Consider the following 19,473-nt stretch of genomic DNA (forward strand, 5'->3'; position numbering starts at 1 on the left):
GATACATTTTGTACAAGGCTCAGCAGGGTAAGAGGGATAGTTGAATAGGTTCCTTGAAATAAACATAAGGAGTTCAGAGGTCCTGCAACTTTTATTAGAGGGTAGCATCTGTTATGCTTAACAGCAAAACTGATCTGAAGACTAACCTTGTCCACAAAAAAATTTATTCACACACTATTCCTCATATTTTATGTGGAAAGATAAACAAAGTTCATAGCATCTATTGTAGTCAGATTACAGGCAATACATTCTTTCATAATTAATTCATTTCCTCTAGTATCAATATGAAATCATACCTCATATCAGATTCTCATCCAGTTGAGGAGTCAGGAAAAACCCCCCATCCCTTCCAGACAGCAAACACCTCTATGCTCCAGTCCTTCTCCATCAAGAAGTTAGTTTTCCCAAATAGTAAGTTTGTTTATTCATTTTTTCAAGTTACCTTTCCTTTAGTTTTATCTACTACTTGTCTTCAGGGTTAGGCTAACATTTTGTTCCCTAAGAGAAAGTCTGCATTTGTATCACCAGCAATGTATTTCAAGTTTGACCAATCCTGTTTCCATGTCCAGCTTTTAGCTTTTTTGAAGAAACAGTTGAGACGTAATCTGAACCAATTTAAACAATTTCATAGCTATGTTACCTTCCCAGTAATAAACAGGCCTCCATTTAGCTTCATTAGCTAACAAATATTCATCATATAAAAATTCACTTATGCCTTAATACAGCACAAATCCTACACTAGCTCAGCACAATAAACTCAAATGCATGCCTAGATACCCTAGCTGCTTACCACCCTAAAAACCAACCAACCAAACCTTAAGTATGTTTAAAAACAGCATATTAGCATTGGGGAGACAAAACAGACCTACCAATAGTAAGATCATGGACTGGTTGAAACCGCTTGTCTGTAAACTGTAACAATAAGCATGATTTCCCAACACCTAAAGAAAAAAAGAGAAAAAAGTTTTAAGCAAATTCAAAAAACATCTGTTAAGAACCAATAAAAATTAATTGAAGTAAACAGTGTATATTGTTTAAAATCCATTACTAGGACTTGAAATACCAGATCTCACCCACTCTGAAGTGTATACATCTTTTTCATAATGCAACAGCTTTTAAGTTTCCAGAAATACTGAAGTTTAAGCAGTAGTTATTCAGACATAGAACAAATTCTTTAGTTTTAAAGGCAGAAATAGTTCTTTAATGATGACCAGTTTCCCACAGACTTTCACGCTACCATTCCACATCTTCTCACAACAGTAACTACAGGTCTTGCTTCTCTCCGTAGCTCTATGCCTGCTTCACCCCCTGCTTCAGTATCTTCAGGTTTCTTCCAAGCTAGCTAGATTCTCAACAGAACCTCCCTCGCACCTACCTTCTAATTTATCAGCAGAGGGAACAACACTACATATGCAGCTGCTTAGAACTACTACACAGGCTACCCACTACTGGCTGCCAATAGCCAACAGACAGGCCAAGCAGAATTGGTAGCAGATGAGTTCACGCTACAGCCAGACAGATAACCACTTGGGCCTGAAATCAGCATATCTGAAGGGGGCAATTTTTGTACGAACTACTTCACATTACATCAACACTGCCCAGTAGATGGGCAATTCCTTCTGTACATGGAAGAACAGAAAGGCAAAAGTTCATGCAGTTGACAGGGGCGCTCAGACTACCTAGCTTTGCAAACATCTACTTTTTACAAATTTTACAATATTTATAATAATATTCCCTTGTTCTTTTACTTGGAAGGATCATTCTTCCAGTTCTACTCTATCAAATTTCACATTTCCAGCCTTTTAAAACCTCTGTAGTCATACATTTGGTTTACATACATTTGAACTGTATCACAAAACATATGATCCTGTAACATCCAAGTTCCTTCTGTGCTCTGCTTTATCCACAGAGCAAGATGAAGCTATTTTAGCCACATCAGAAGCCAGGCAACAACCGACTCCAAATGACATATCTGGTAATAAAAGACAGCAAGCAAAGGCATAAGAAGCACCATATTGCAATTCACAAGATCAGTGTGCCAGCAGTTTGCATACAGTGACGATGATCTTTTACTTTTCGAAGCGTTCAACTTCTCAAAGTTTGACTGTTTCATGAGGAAACAAAGCCTACACAACTATAATCATTGTCCGTCAGTCTGGTCTTGAAAACTAAAACCAGTAGCCAGTTTCAATCAAATCTAACAGAAATGGGAGATTTGCCCTTGATTTTGTCATGAAATGAGTTGTAATAAAATTATGACACTCTGAAATTAATGCCCCAACTGATGCAGCAGTTCCAGCGGTCTAAGTCAATTGTTGCTGCTCTCCTACTCTTCTCTGCAGCATGTTCACGCTCCTTTTCTCCATACTGCTTCAGAACTCATCTGACTAAGCTATTTCAGTCGTCTGCTGGGTGAGCACACTAACTGAACAAGAGTGACAAAGCATGCAGGAATGGCTTAATGCAGGGTCAGACAAGCCTCAGAGCTAGGGCAAAAGAGGCAACAGAAATGCAGCAGCCAGCAGATCAGCAGCTTAGACTGGCATGGCACTACAGCCTGAGGCAAATTTTGCAGCACCAGTCTTAACAGTTCTCTTTTCTGTAGCTCTCTGGCTTATGGCAGCAAGGTATCAGTTCACAAGCAGGTTGGAAGCAGGTATAGATTATGCTGCATCCAGCCTCCCAACAAAATTAGTGGACATGAGAGAAGTGGATAACAACATGGACAAGGGATATGGGGGAAAGCACTGGAAGTAAGAAAGAAACAGGGAAAAGGCTAGAAGGAATACTGGAGCTGTAGGGACAGAGAACACAAGTTTCTCAGTAACCTCAAAATATTAATAATTTCTCTATTCACTGTTTACATATATAGATAACTTTGATACCACCACTAAAATAGAGCTCCCCACCAAAGAATGTAATCACCACCTCACTTCTAAGAAACAATCTATAAATCAATCCAGAAATACAATCCAGAATAGCTTTTGTCATTAGGTTACAAAATAATTTCAGTATCATTTGATAAATATGAACCCCATAACTGTCACCAAATGTTGCCTGCACATATCTTATATGCATTAGAAAAATATTTCAAAACTCAATGAGCAAAGTGACCCTTGATCAGGTGTCTAGCAGTAGCACTCACATGGCAGTCTGATAATTTTTCTTCTCCAAAGTTTGGTGACCAGCTTGTTGGTTCAGGTGAAAACACAAATACTAGTGTCAGCACAGAGCAGATGAGGGACAAGCATAATCCTTTCGGTGTGAGCACTGTCTTGAGTTGGCTCAAGGTAACTGAGAAACTGCACACTTAGTTACTTATTGCAGGCCTTTTAAAGCAGTCTACACATTTGAAAGATTCATCCAATAGAAAGAAGAAATCAGCCAATTTTTGTTTAATGCCATTCCTGTTATTTTAGAACTTTACAGGGGAAAAAAAAAGTCTGGAAATTCTATAAGTTTTGTACTGTTGTTGACTGAAAAAAGGCTCAACAGCTGCATACAAAGATGTAGTGACTGTTAAGTTCAAGCTATAATCTATTTTTAAATAGCCATTATAAAAGTGTAGGCAAAAATACTAACGCATTTAACAGTGATGTTCTGTTTACATTTTATAGTTTTAACACATTGCAAGTTTGTAACCAGAAAGTTATTAGAATAGCTTGTAGCCCATACATTTCTGGAGCTTGAGAGAAAACTATGCTGTCATAGACACAGCCAGTAACCTGTGTCATAAACAGGAGCTACCTATGAACTCCTAAGCAGTTTACCACTTTGTGGCATACACAAATGCTGCAAAGATCAACTAACAGTTGTGTGGCAGCCAATTACACTGCATACAAATGGTATACAGTAACTACACTGAATAAATTTTAAGAACAAAAGTGACTACTTACCAGATACCTCATTCTCTTAGGACTGTAAATCTTATAACTGAAATGAGGCAGAATCCCTGGGAAAAGTAGCTGAGCATGTCTTATGATAGTCATCAATTGCAGAAAGCAAAAGGGACAGATTTAAAATTGCACAGACAACTTTAAAATCAGGTATTTATTAACTGATTCTCCATTTTACTGCCACAATCACTTTCATATAATATAGCTTCAGCAATATCCTCCCCAGAGGAGAAAAAACATTTAGTATCCTAAAACAAGAATTGAGTAGAGCTTGGACATACTTAGCCAGGAAATACAGAAAACAAAAGCTCTTGCTTAGGAATAAATTAAAGCAATGGATTATGTGCTCAGAAGGGAGCAGAATGCTTCTTTGCAAGTGCCTGTTCCAGAACCACTTCTTAGTAGCCAAACAGTGATGAAAAATGAACTCAAATTCATGCTACAGCAGTGTTTTATCCTCAGATCTTGAATTCCAAATATCAGCCTGAGTTGGTTCCAAATGCATCTGCCTTCAGTAACAGCTTTCTACTTATCTGGGTGCCGCTCCACAATCAATTTCACTGGGGAAAGCACTGCCAGGCTTTCCTACTCTCTGCCTTGGTCCAGCCACACTTCAACTCCTCCCTTTCTTACATCAGCACTAGTATCCATTTCACTGCTCAGCAAGCCAAAATGATAAGTGGCAAGACTAAACTCTCCCTTCTCATTCAGAAGGTTATGCAATGAGCCAAATCAAGAAACTGATCCAGCAGAAAACCAGAGACACCCAAAATGCAGTATGTGCACAAGACTAGGGCTACAAAATATAGTGCAAAGGGAAGGACTGTTCTTTTCCATGGCAGGCTGCACTCACATAAATTCAAAAAGCAGCTCAGGAACCATACACAGCTGATGATACAGCACAGCCAATTTAATAGCTTTCATCAAAAAAGCAGATTTGCTTCCTTCTCCCTTTCTAGCTCCTGTGACTCCACTGTGAATAGCACAAGGAAAGAAAAATAAATTCATGAAACCAGTCTAATAAAATATTAATTCCTTCTCTGCTTGATTAGTTGTCAGCTGCAAAGTCTGAGGTGCACTAGAGCCAACACCAGTTAAACTTCCAGGCTCTCCTTGCCACTACACAAAATTTGTCTACTGACAGGCTACAGCCAGAAAGTAGGGATCCACAACTTAAACCAGCCTAACCCAATCTGCAGTCCTGTTCCCTCCACTGATAGTTATATGAGCTGATGTGTCAGTCTATGGATCTCTTCCTTACTCGTAAAAAGCATTACAGTAAGTGTCCCAATTCAGATTTATCCTCAGAATTCCGTTTTGATACCCATTTAGATTTACTGCTAGTTGCCTCTGATGGGTAGACTCACTTCGTTCTGCAGAGTTCTACCTTCTTATTCAGAATAGCTCTTACACTTCTCTGACTGCAGCTTTTTTTTTTCTTTTTTTTTTTTTTTACATTACCTTCATGAGCTGAACTGACTCTTCGAAGGATCAGACAAGCAATGACGCTGACAGCTCAGAAGCAGAAGTTCATAGCTACCACAGGGAGCGGCAATCGGATTCACCCAATTTGGCAGCAGCTAACCATTAAACTAGTTCAGCCTTCTCAAAGAACAATTTTTTTTCCTTGCTATTGCTTCACAAGAGGGGTGAACCAATCCACTCACCACCACAGAGCTGCAGACCTACTCCCCCATTTGCTATCTTGCTGCCAGCTATCCTCCTAATCCACTCAGAAGAAAATTAACCTAAAAAAAGTGAGTTGAATCAGCTCATGGAAAATTATGACAGTCTCTACACAGTAAGGGGAGCAAGACCTCCTTCTTTCACCTGTAACCAGCCAGTATGTCAACTCAGGTGCTCATGGAACCAAATCTCTAGTGCAAACTGAGCTTAAACAAGTTGTCTGCTGCTCCTACCTCCCTTTAGGAAACAAACAAACAAGCAAAAAATAAAAGAAAAACCCCTTAAATAAGCTGAACACAGTCTCTAATAACAGACAAGTCTCAAACAACATAGATTTTAAAACCAGCTCAGATTTAAGCCAGATAAATAGTACAAATGTCACAAGACACAGACCTCTAATCTGACTGATGAGCTATTTCTAGTTCTTTGTGGTAGACTGCACTACTTTAGATAGCTTCCAGATGTTTCATGAGTCCAATAAATTTCTTATTACAGGCAGCAACTCATTCTCTCTCTCCTTCCTTTCCAACCACATCATCTTTATGCAACTCAGCAGAGTGCTATATTACCAACCACAGGCCTAGGCACAATGAGACATTAACCTAAAGCAGAGATTCTTTTCCTCAACCTTTTATCAGTCAGCTGTCAGTCAAAATTCTGTCATTAAATAAGAAAATTTTAATAAAATTAATAAGAAGGAGAGACTACAAAGTTTCGATCAGCTACTTCTACAAGCAAAGGGACCTTCACGTACCAATTTAAGAAGGGATAAGAAGAGAAGAAAAATAACCTTTAAAATTTTTCATAATGACTACATAAGTTTAGGAAAAGCAATGATGTAAAAATGGCTTTTTATCTCTTTTCAAAGATTCAGCTTCAATACTTAGGTTAGATAAATAAACATATGCTGTTTAAATAATTTACAGCAAACCACTGAAACCACTGCTCTAAGTTTTCATTCTACATAAAAGTTAGTGCACATCTACAAACTGAAAGGAGCTCTATCACATTCCATTTAGTATGGTATTACCCACTCTAGAGTTACCACTGTAGAGGTAACTCTACAGGTCTTAATAATAATAATAATAAAACTCTCTCCAAACAAAATTAAACTACATGAGGCTATAGAAAATCTGTTCATGTTCTGGATGATCATGAAAAGCTTAGAAAGCTGCCAGTCATTCACAATAAAAACTGTCTTTTTTTTTTTTTTTAAAGTTATATTATAATAATTATGGGGGGCACACAGGAACAGTCTCATGAGATCAGTTGTAGAGTATCTACTTACAGTTCAGTATTTCTAGTTAACTTCTAAGAAGATAAGAAAATAGACATGTTTATAAACACATGATATCTGCCCTTTTAGGGATCAAAGTATTACCAAAAGAGTCTTCTGCCAAGATATAACTAGTACAGATCTAGTACCCTGGTTTCACTATGAGCAAGTTCTCAATCTATCATAAGGTGCTAGCACCAGCTCTGGTAAGATGAAAACCTGTTTAGTTAAAGAGTTTCATTACATACTTGTAGAAAATAACGGCGAGAGGTTCTTGCCATGCATGTTGCCAGCTTATAAGAGCTGTCCCAGAACAAAGTGTAGTGACACTAGATACGTGTTCACCGGGGGGGGGGAAGCCCGATTCAATTGCTCAATTTCAACGTCTGAGAATTTCCTAGACAAGTGGATACAGTAGACTAGACAGCTTACTTTCCTCTAGAAAAAAAGGAAAGTTAGATCACCAAGCAATTATACTTTGTCTCACCATCTTCCCCTAACACAAACAGATAACACAAGAGATAGCTGCTGCTTAAAAACCAAGGATATCTGCTGAAATCAGAAGACAAGTAAAAGTGCATTGCGCAAGAAGCTCCAAAGGTTGCTGAATTAACACGTACAAGAAAAGCAGATGACAGACATGCCCATGGAAGATGCAGCAACACTGATCACACAGACAATTATGTTGGTGGAAAGAAATCTGACTTTACTACCAAAACTGGTATTTCAGCCATACTGACCTGTAACATTCTTTGATGGAAAATGGTAAACATACTTGGATATAAGAAAACCCTTTTTAATGCATATTACAGACTTACTCTTATAAATAACATGGGATTGACTCTGTTATGGTTGTTCATAGAGCTGCAGCGCCTGAAGTATCAGCAAAAGAAAAAGTCACTGAATGTCAATGACTAATGAAGCAAGCAATAAAAAGGGACAAGATCTGTTGAGCAAAAGGCAGTCTTACACAGTCAGTTTCTACAGCTGTCATTTTAAAATACTGAGATCATACTGAATTCCTGTGTTGAAGTGGATGAAAGCATCTGGAAACACAATTCAGAATACACATGCAGGTGTCTTGTATAACTGCAGACTTTTTTGGTTGTTTTGTTTATTGCTTGCATAACCCACTTTGTTTTGTAGTGCTGAAAAAGGAAGATGAGCTAAATGTCAACATCCGTCCTGGGTTGATGCTGTCTTATTTTTCATCTGCAGTTTGTTTACAATCAATTGCTGAGTCACCAAGCAGCTAATCCACTTCCAAAGACTCTAAGTCAAGTCCCAAAGATAAATTTCTTGACCACTATAGAAATTATGGGGCATGTAAGGCCACCAGCGTATCTTCAGTGCTTGTAATGGTGTGGTAGACCAGCACTGGGACAGAACAGGAGACTCCCCATACACTCCATTAATTTCCATCAGTACAGCTATGAGTGCAACTGCCTTTGGCAGAGGAACAGCAACACCTAAACCATTATAGTCATTTTGGCAGCAAACTGTGCACAACATAAATTGGCTCTTTGGTACTAGCTATATTACAATACTTAAAAGGCTCATAGGAGATCTAAATAAAAGCAAACCAGCTTTCCGCTATGGGTATATTTAATTCACTTTAACAGTGACTCGTGCACAAGTTTTAATTAGCTTCCTACAGCAACTGTGAATAAATGCTACATGAAGTTTTTTATTTTTTATAAACTTGTGAGCTGCTTTCTGCTCAGCGTGTTTCTTCTAGATCTTAAAATTCCTGTATTTGGTTCTTAAGAAACGGAAACAACTTCAGAAGTGACACACATCCATTCTGTATTTCATATTTCAAGCAACGGAAGCAATCTTCAATTAAGATGCAGGTCAACGGAAGCCACTACACAGAAAATATTTCATTGTAAAAATTTAATCTGTATATGATCAATGTACCAAAGCAACTGTTTGCTGCCCTCTCTACCACTCTGACAATTATAGTTTTTAAGATGCACCAGAATACAAGGCCAACTGTTCTGAAGCACTATGACCCTGAATTCTGCACTATCATTTTGCATCATCCTGGGCAGAAAAACCTCCTTTTACTTCCCTTGACTCTACTGAGCTAATCTCCTGTTCTCTAGTTTGGTTTATGAACTGTCAGTCACCTAAACACTCAAGAAAAAATCTGAAGTCTTATCATCATCTATGGCCTATTAAATACTTCAAGATGGTCATTATAACCATGATATATTTCTTAATATTCATTTGTACTGCAGCTTCTAAAAAAAAGCATGTAGAGTTTAAATGTAGCTTAAAAAAAAAAATCACATAGTAGTTGCAATCCAGCCTATTTAACAACTACACGTGTAATGCAACTGTAGTATACAATTACAGTACCATAAACTCCAGCAACAGATAAACTGGCTCATCAACATGAAGTATAATTATGCAGGTATCCCTAGAATAGCATGTAAAGAGACAGCTGTGTCATCAAATTTATTAAAGAGGGCATTTATTCAGGTATCAGAAAGACAATGAGAAAGATGCAGAATACACAAGCACAAGTTAGATATATTATTTACCTTGTCCTGCCAAAAGCATGATTGAAAGAATGCCATCTATATTCACACTATACTAAGGAAGCATAGAATACATTGGCAAAAGTTCATCAAACAGCAATTCCTATCAGCATAGGGTTACGCCTGCAGCATTCTTAAGCAGTTATTTGCAACATCGTAGTCAATGACAAATGAAAGAGAGCAAGTTTTTAAAAAGGAACAAGCAAATGGGTGGGTGGGGAGGGGGGGGAAGAGGCCACAGATGCGACTTCCAGCATCTAGAAAAGCTGTTAGTCAAAAAATGGCTCCTGCAAATTAGAAGAAAAGAATGAGGCCTTTTAATTTCCCTTTGACAGCATGTCTTGACACTTAAGCAGTTTGCTATTGCACCTCCAGCCCAGGCTGGAAATGGCATTCTTGCAGCCTGGTCTAAAGGTATCTCACAGCACGGTTTTTTGCATCACCACGAAATTCGTAAGAAGCGAGCAGCACCTCTTCGGCCTCAGGGCTGCAGAGAGGTAAATAAGAGACTGCTGCCCAGGAACGAGTTCTGCACCGAGAGCAGCCCCCACCCCTAATCTCCGCCCCCGCCTTCCACGCTCAGACACCGCAGCCCGGGGCGTGACACAGCCCGGCCTGCCCCGCGGCCCGGGGTCTGCGGCCGCGGCCTGGCGCGGGGCCGCCGAGAGGCAGGCCGCGGCCACGGGCGGGGCCCGGCGCAGAGGCGGGGAGCCGCCTCCTCGCGCAGAGCCACCACGTCGACGGAGCCAACACTGCGGAAATGGGAGCGGGTCGCCAGGCCCGACTCCCTCCGCCGCCCGCCCCCGGCCCGCCGCCCCCGCCGCTCACCTGTGTCCCCGATGATGATGTACTTGAAGAGATACGCGTAGGCCATGGCCGCCCAGTCCCCGCCTCGCCGGCTCTCGCTGGCTCCTCCGCCTCGCGCGCGCTCTCCCCCCGCCCCCGCTGTCCGGGCTCGCGCTGCAGAGAGTTCGAAACGGTTAACGGCCGCCGCGCGGGGCACGCGCCGGGGGGCACGCGCCACGCCCGCCGCGCTCCCTCCTACCTGCGCCCGCCGCCTCCCGCCCCTGCGCGCGCCGCTCTGCGCGGGGGCGCGCTCCCTCGCTCGCTCGCTCCCGCGCCTCTGCCCTCGCTCTCTCTCTCCCCCTCTCTCTCTCCCTCCCTCTCTCCGCGCCCCAGAGCGCCCGGAGGAGGCAGGCGCGGCGGCGGGAAGCGCGGGCGCCGAGAACAATAACAAGCGCCCAGCGGCCCCCAGCCCCTCCGGCAACGTCACGCACCAACCTCCCCACTCGGCCCCACCCCCGACCCGGAAGTGCTGAGGTAGCCGCGGCCCGGAGCGGCGGCGCGTGCGGCGGCAGCGGCCGCCGGGAGGCGGGGTTCCGTCACCGCCCCGCCCCGCGTGGCCCCGCCCCGCGGCCCCGGGGGCTGCTGGCGCCGAGGAGCGGGCGGGGAGTGGGGCCTCTCCGCGGGGCTGCGTACGCCCCCCCCGAGGGGGCGGATTGCCCTCTCTCCGCGGTGTGGGTCGCTTATTTTTCTTTGCTTTGTTGTAAGCAGGGCTGTCATGGCCGCAGAGGGGCTTCCTGGTGGTTTTCCCGATGGAGTGATTCCAGCGTGGCTCTCGCAGGGAAAAGAAACCCGGCGTGTGGAGAGGGAAGGCGCTTGGGGCCTGTCGGCAGCCAGGCCGTGCTCGAAGCCCTTGCTCACACCGATGCAGCTCTCGGGTCGCGTCCGTGTCAGATGATGCTGAAGCGCTAGAAGGGGCGATAGCAGCTTGTGGACCAGCACAGCACTGGCGGGGTTTGGGGGGCTTCCAGCACTGAGGTGCTTCTGGCCGAGAGGTTCCAGAAAGGCTTGGTCCAAGGTTACTGGGCCAGCTCTGAGCCAGGGAAGCTGTGAGCTGAGATGCTAACAAGCAATTCTGTATGAGCTAGTTTATTTTCCTCACTAATCAGACTTGAGTTCTGGAAAGTGTTTTTTCATTTCCTTTTCTGTATTTCTTCATCAAACCAGAAAGAATAAGCCAGGAAGTTATCCCGCATTCAAAGCTGTTGTTAAAATTTCTTAAATATCACATGGGACTGGTGAATTGGAAGAAACTTAGTCACTGCTTGGTCTGAACATGTTCCCAAGAATGCGGTGCACTGAGACCTTTGGCTCTCCAGCAGTGAGAGGTGCTTTGGCTCACGGGTTGGCCCTGTGCCAAGGCCTGGTGATGGCTCTGTAGGGAGCGGAGGGCTATTTGGCTCTCCAGTCAGATGCCAAGGCTGATGATACCCTAGGTTGCCCTACAGCTCTGCTGTTTGGTTTTTGTGCATTGGTGGAACCGCTGAAGAGAGACTGTCATTTTCTGTCTGTGAACTGGTGGGTGACCTTTCTGGCTGCACCAGTCTGACAGCTTTTACCTGTATGAAGGTTTTCGTATATGGCACTTCAGGTCGGGAAGCTGGACAACATTGACTTACACCATTTCTAAGAGGTGTGTGTCTCACTTGCTCTCAAGAACCTTCAATAAAGCTGATTGTGCAATACACCAAAACCTATTTCCATATTTCATTACCTTTCTATTAGGAAGATTTCCCTAAAATCTGAAACCAGGCTTTTCTTTTTTTACTACCCTCTTCTCTGTGGACATGGAAAACAAATGCTTACCATGAAAGGAAAGGCAGTCCTTTATATATTATGAAAGTTTTATCTACATTACTTTTCTACATGAAAAATTAATGTTTTCAACCTTCCTTCATCAATCATTTGTTTCCTCCTTTTTTTTTCCCTCTCCTGTGTACTTCTCCCACTTTCTCAACATTATTGTTAAGTGGGGAGTCCAAAATAGGAGGGCTCATGTGTCCATGACACCAGCCTCATTACTCCAAAACAAAGTCATGTGAGTGTCTCCAGTGTTGGATGAACTACAGTCTTGCTCCTTGCTGAATGTGATCTTGCTTTTTTTGCAACAGCATCTGAAGAAGTTTATTTTTCATCCTAGATCCCTATTCTGCCATGACACTATCTAGCCAGTTATTACCCGAATGTCTATATACATTTGTTATCTCTTTATGAATCACCTTCTACTACATTTCAGACATTTTGATCAGGGCCACTCATTTGTCAAGAGTATTTTTTTTTTTTTATTCCATTCCAGGCATTCTGTTATCCAGGTTGTTCATAAAAAAATTTAGTAAGTCTTCCCTGGACAGGACAGAGCCCTGGAAAGCCACATGTGGCATGTTGTTTTAGTTTAAAAACCCTTTATAACTGTTTTTTGAGTCATATGTGTACTTCCTAGTGATTTCTTATATTGCATTTTTCTTAATTTTTTTTTTATGAATGATGCAGAAGAGTGTCAAAGCCTTCCTGAAGTCAACATATGTCACACACTTTTTCCTTTAGGCCTTGTGGCTTTCCAGAGAAGGAAACTGGGTCGGTTTGCTCATTGTCTAATCTTGAGAAATCCTTCCATTCTGTTTATTACTTATTTTTTACAGTCTGTTGAACTTTGTTCATTAAAGGTTTTTTTTTTTTTATGAAGCTGATCATATTGCATAACTTGGCTTCCCTCAGCCAGTAAGTCATATCTGAGCAAAACAAATTGGAAACTGCATGTGTAAATCTAAAGCATTTCTTATCTTCAAAATCCAGGCACTTTGTCTCTGCCTGAACACTTGAAGTGAACAGGGCGGTGTGGAAAAACTTCTCCATCTTTTTTTGGAGGACACGACTTTCCCCATGGGAAAAAAAAAAAACCAAAAACCTTCCCCATTATTTTACTTATTAGAAGTGGAGTTCCAGTGGAATTTTTCATTAACTAACAATTCCTATTCAGAATGACTTTTCTCAGGAAAACAGAATTTTTTGACTCATTTTCTGTGAGAAGTAGGCTTCTGTTTTCACATATCTGTGCATACAGGGGCCTGCCTCTGTCCTCCCTATCAGAAAAATTGGCTTCTAGATGGAGAAGAGTACTGTTGCTGAAGGAAAATCTGTAGTTGAGGTCAGTTAAAATAACAAATTCATACTGAAATGAGTCTTCCTAAGCACTCCATCTATAGGTAAGATCTTTACACTGCTTTCGATTTGGTGCCCATCAACCATGGGGCACAAAGCTACAGGAAACCAGGCATCCTTAGGCCGTAAGTAGACAAGATTTTACGCAGTGTGAGGAGAGGCTGCTGCCAATAGAGATGGTGCAGCTTTGCACCCAGTAACCTGCTCTTGGTCCCTCCCTTGTTCTGGCACTGTGTCATCTGTGGATCAGGGAAATGCCATGGCTAAACTTTAAATTTTTCTGTGTTAGCTTTCAGCCAAATGAGTTCCTTGTCCCAGCTAATCCCACAGCCACATAAACTATAATGCTCCCACCAGCTTTATCAGATGGATACTGCCTCTACTCAGCCAGTCCTCGCTCCTCAGAGAAGGGCCCTTGGTTGTGATAGCTGAAGCCCAGTCTGGGACATCAGCCACGCAGTCAGGTGTTGACTCACAGCATGAGCCCTCTCCTGCCAAGCCTATCTCTGCAGACTGGCAGGATTAAGGAGAACCATGTGGACTTCTGCATCCTTCACCCTTGTCTCCAGAGCCCTGTAGTCACTCGTATGATACGTTTCAGGTCTCCAGAGGCAGTATCGAGGATCCCTGCATGCTTGATCCACAAAGGGCATTAGTCTGAGGGCTGGACAAGCCTCGGCAACTTCTCCACAGCGTCCCAGTATAATAAGTTGCAAGCGTGTTTGCTTCACTGATGGGATTTGGTTTCTTAATTTTCTGGGAAGAGTTCTGTGATCGTCTAGGCCACAAGTTTGACACAAGCAAAACTGTCCAGAATAATTCTGATCAGAAAAGAAAATTTCCATTTTGTAAAATTTCAGTTTATTGATGGGGAGAAAATACAGGTATTACTGAAGTTCCAGTGAAATGGAAGGATTCTTTAACACTACTGCTTAACAGCTTCCTGATTTGATTGACAGCTTTCTGTTCAGAGAGAAGTCACCCTTACCTACTTTGGCATCCTGGTGAGTCAGAGAGGTAGCCAGCTTACCTGCAACCCAGAGAGCAGAGAAATGGCCACTTGGCTGGCTTGCTGGCTGCTTGGCTAGTCAGGAAGTCAGCTGTAATTTTGGTCAGTGGCTGCATAGTGAACACAGCCAAATCACTTCTGTTATCCAGTCAGCCTGGTGTGCTTTAAAAGGTTTTATGTGTGCACATTTGTGCAGTATTTCAGTTACTTGTGATCCTACTACTTGGATGGTTAGAGTATCAGTGTTTGGTAGAGGTTTGCAAGGATAACCAACACAAATTTGTTGCTTACGCTGTCCCATGGTAAATATGAGCTAATTTGTTGCTGGATAAGATGACTGTATGCCTAAGCTATTCCATTCTATCAGCGGTCCTCCAAATTTCAGATGCCTCCAATTGGAGATTAATGCAAAACTGATTTTCCTCCAAGTTATGTTTAACATTTGTTTAAATGCTAATAAGAGGCTTGTAAGTAAGTAGGTATTTTATTTGCTTAATTTTTAACTCTCATCTGCCCAAATTTCTGTTTTCCAGACAAATGAGTATATTATTTTTTAAACATCAAAACATTAAACGTTAATAGAAGGCTACCATGGACTGATTCTCAATTATGAAAAAAATTATTAGCCAATAGATGTAATAGAGCAGTGGTTATTCGATACTGAAACATAAGGCTTGCAGAGGGATACTTTGTTTTTTTAAAGTTATTTTGAATAATACATGTAATCTATCAATGATTTTATGTAATAAGCTCTTTAGAAACATGATGATATATTTGTCTTAGATGACGGTATGGGGATTATATTATGGCAAATTTAATACACTTGAGAAGACTAGAGTTTGCTCTTTGTTCTGTATCAGAGGCTTGGGGTTTATAGCAAAGCCTTAGACTTTGCAGGATCTTTATTACTAATAGTACTACTTAAGAGCCATGAAGGCATTCAAAGCTCTAGCTCCTTTGCAGAGCAAACCGTTAGACAAGAATTGTGTGTGGGAACTGAAACACAAAAGCGGAACGCTAGCATGATGCTCGAATAGAACCACACTTATTTGCATTGTACTATCATTTAACTGCTAGAAGTCAGTTGCTACCTGCTCTTCAATTTAGCTTAATTTTTTAAGCATTTCTTTATGCTATTAACTTACTTATACAGCCACGGAGTAGAAACTGTTATTTGCTAGTATCTAGCATTTACTCAGTCTGTTTGTACTTTTTCTGAATGTTAATTGTATGCCACACTATGTTATTTTTGAATTTTATTTAACTATTTTTTAGAAGATTAAGTTTGTATTTTACATATGTAAGGAGGCAATATATAGTATTTTATTTTTTATAAAGGTCGAGAATGAGACCATGCCTCATGAGAATACACAGAGCAAATCCTATGGGAAGAGAGTCAAGTGTATATAAGTGTGATGAAGGCCTGCCTTTTGAAAGATGGCATTCCAGGTGTCTGTGAAGCATCAGAAGTGAACAGCAGTTTGTTAGCCATCTTAACTTTTCCTTTATTTGTAAAAGACCTAGGATACTTTGAGGTCCTTTATATGCTACCATAGAATCCCCTTCAGATGTTAAGATTAAGGACTATAGAGACAATATGACCTACTGATAAATCCTCTGGAATTACTGTAAGAAAAGGAAATTGAAGAAATATATCATTATGTTAATGTAGTAAAGACTTGTCAACTGATCAGTGTAGTACCTCTTCCTTCCAGGCTAGGATTCTGAGAGTCCGGTACTTTATTGTTAGGTTCCTAGTGTTTTTCTTTGGCCCAAAGTTGTAGGAGCCAATGTAATGTTTTTGAGGTACTGCATCAAGCACTGGCATTTACTGCCCTTTTCTGTTGTCTTTTGTGAAATTATAGATGTTTTGCTTTCATAGTGGATTATCACAACAGCCACCCAGGCTGGATTTTTGAATTTGTTCTTTTTGTCTTCAATATAGCTTCGATGGAACACTGTTCCACCTTGCAAAATTGGCACATAATTTGTTGTGTCTGTTGATGCAAGCTTCCTGTACGCTCAGGTACATCCTCAGGATGTGGGAACAGTTCTCACATGCAGCCAGAGAGCTGCCACAGTTGCTTGTTGTATTTTTTTGCCTTTAACATTCAAATTTCTGGTGGAATATATGTTCATCATATAATTAAAAAACTGCAAGATGTTATCTTTCTGAAATCCCCTTTTGGTTTCTCATCCACTCATTGCTGATTGGGTCTTCTGTGAAGTGCCCCACACCACACCCTTGACTTTATACCTTAATCCAGGGACCAAACTCCGTTTTTCCCTCCAGGTTGTTTGTGTTTGTTTTATTTTATGATAGGGGCTTTGAGAAGCATCAGCAACGAATCAGATGCATTTAGTCTCTTCTTTACCTCCCGTGGGCAGTAATCTCTGTTCCCCTTTCTAGGTCAATCTGATACATTGTTATATATCTTGAATGGGCAAGTCCATGCATACTTCTTGCTTGTACAGAAAGAATGAAGCTAAGTAGTCATGTAATTCCCAGTCCTGCATCCCTTGGGCTTGATAATAGGATTCTTACTTGTGCAGCTGGAATACAGGCTTATCTTTCACTGCTTTTTTGATCTTTGCTTTCAAGAAAGTGAGCATGGCTTTACATCTGAATGATGTAAACCTTTACACAATGACTGGTTTGCTAGGTGGGTAATTCATGCCAGAACAAACACATTAGCATCTCCATTTTTTGTATCATTTTTACTGTACTCTTCCGGATGTCCAGCTTGAAAGCCAAGTCTGGTCAGCTTGAAAGCCAAGTCTGGTTTTGATGTTCCGATCCATGGGTTCTGATATCTTTAATCTAGAGCAATCATATGAATCATAAGCTGGACTGACACAGAATTGATGACATAGTTTAATTTGACTCTTTCTACAATTTCCTGGGCTAATGATTTAACTATAGTGATACTAGTTTTCATCTCTTACCAAGAATCATTAAACAAGTGTAAGTCATCTGTATACTCATGTGAAGTTATCTTAAACTGCTTGTGTACCTAGTCTTTGCTCTCTGATTCCATCTTTGAAATTAATGGATCAGTTGCATGTCTGACAGTCATTTACTCATTGGATCCTCTATTCTACTTTTATAGCCCTCAAAATCTTGATTTTTTCTTTTATAAGCGACACCTATGTCCAGGGTATTTTTTAGTATCCTCTGCAAGCAGGAGTCTGGGGAAGGCTTGGCCTGTCAAGGTAGCCTATGGAAATGTGGTGGTAGGTATTTAGGGGTCAGTGGAGAAGAAAAGTGTTAGCTCCAGAGTGTGGGATGCAGCAGAGGCCATATACAGGAAGAGGAGGGGCAGAGCAGCAGGTATCTGCTGGACTCTGGGATGGGTGGCCTGGAGCAAGAAAGGTGAAAATACTTTGGCACTCCCACTCAGCTATGACGAGTGAGTGCAAGGGAACAGAAGGAGCAGGGGGCTCTGGGCTGGATTGGAATGAGAGAGGATTTGGGGCAACATGAGAAGAAATATCTCTGGTGAAAGGTTGGATAAGTGGACTGGAGAAGCAGGGCCTTTTGGTGCAGATTACTGAGAAATTGAAATTCTGGAGTGCAGAAGTGGGACACTAGAGACTGGGCTTCTGAGTAGAGTACCTAGAAATAGGGGCCTGTGAGGGGTATGCAGCTTGGGCTTTGAGGGTCCCCGTCCGGGCAGCTCTTGCTAGCATTTCAGTTAACGGCTGAAACATATGGTCAGAGGGTGTTTTCCCACTTTCTACTGTTGTTTATGTTTCTGTCTACTGTCATGCTTTCAGAAATACAATATTTCTACTAAAGGCCATTATAACTTTAAAACACCCAAGCTAAATTATGTTGTTTTCAAAATAAAATATTGAAACTGCTTTTTCAAGTCAGTGCAACAAAAAGTAAAAGAGTAATTCAGATGTGTAGTTCCTCAATTTCCCAGCTGTATTCATATTTTAGGTTTTTGAACACATGGAAATATTTAAATGAGCTCTGCATTATCCTATTTGTTTATTAATGTTCTTTGCAAGTGTTTTCATTGCACCCTGTTTTTCCTTCCAAATAACCTTGTTTTTCACTGCCTTGGTATAAAAATAAAAGGTTTGATAAAACAGTAAGTGATAAATTGTAATACTTTTCCCATACAAATAGGGAAAACACAAGGATACTTGGGATAACCTTGAAATGGCTAGAAAGCCAACCAAAAAGATATTCTGAAGGGCTGTTTTTATTCTCAGCAATGCTAGAAAATATGTACTCACATCAGAAAAGCATGGAGTATTAGTGCTATGCAGATAATATCAGAGTTCAATGCAGAAGTCTACTTAAACTGTCATCAAGGCAAATTTTCAAGTTTTTATGACTTCAAAGGCTCATTTTTCTTAATTTTCCTCAGGTCTCTTATTTAAATTGTATTGGCAACAGTTGGATAAAGAGAATGTGGAAGGTAACAAAGAGTTCCTGCACAGGCTCACAAGAAGTGAAAACTGTGAAAACTTTACTCATGGCAAGAAAAGAGACAAGTTTAAGGGAATTGGTTTGCTTAAAAAGAAACAGGAGTAGCCAAACCTGGTCACATTTTTTCAATTTGAAAACTTTTTAGTGTGAAAGAGGTTAAAATATAAGCTTTTCAATTTTTACTTTTTCTCTCCAGTAGTAATGATTTTTTTTCTTTTTTCAGACATTTCTATTAACCTGTTTTGGTGCTTGTAGGAAGTAATGAACTGTCTAACATTCTGGAAATCAGCAAAGTTGCTCAAGGATTTAAGGTGAGGGTATCTTAGGGTCAAAGTCGCAGAAGCGATCTTTTCCCACCAAGACATTAGTGGATAACCCATGCTGTGTTTTTGTCTGAAAGGTAGAAAATAGTAGAAATGTCTAGTAATTCTACCTAAGCACTTCTAGCTAAACCATAGTTAAGATGATGCTAAAATGCTTCGAGTCCTTATTTAAAAGAGACCAAACAAAATAGAATGAAACTGGAGGTTTATTTTCTCTTTTAAGTACTTGTCCATATGTACATTCCACTGTGAATATGCATTAATCTTAAGTATTTAAATTAGAACATGTTT

General features: G+C 41.0%; 1 protein-coding gene across 3 annotated transcripts in view; it reads right to left on the bottom strand.

Moving 5' to 3' along the window:
- The window catches only part of RAB2A (RAB2A, member RAS oncogene family), a 42,078-nt gene extending 31,274 nt beyond the window's left edge, over nucleotides 1–10,804 (bottom strand). The window contains exons 1-3 of one of the 3 annotated variants that reach the window (XM_064507501.1): nucleotides 10,686–10,804; nucleotides 10,233–10,364; nucleotides 870–941 (exon numbers count right to left, since the gene is read on the bottom strand). In XM_064507501.1, coding sequence (XP_064363571.1) covers nucleotides 870–941; nucleotides 10,233–10,278 — 118 coding nt within the window. In that variant the 5' untranslated portion in view covers nucleotides 10,279–10,364; nucleotides 10,686–10,804. Of the gene's footprint in view, nucleotides 1–869; nucleotides 942–10,232; nucleotides 10,365–10,449 lie in introns of all 3 variants that reach the window. The other 2 variants (XM_064507502.1, XM_064507500.1) reach the window with 2 other exon arrangements.
- Nucleotides 10,805–19,473: the final 8,669 nt, after the last annotated feature.

Source organism: Dromaius novaehollandiae, chromosome 2, assembly GCF_036370855.1.
Source record: "Dromaius novaehollandiae isolate bDroNov1 chromosome 2, bDroNov1.hap1, whole genome shotgun sequence".
NCBI lineage: Eukaryota > Metazoa > Chordata > Aves > Casuariiformes > Dromaiidae > Dromaius > Dromaius novaehollandiae.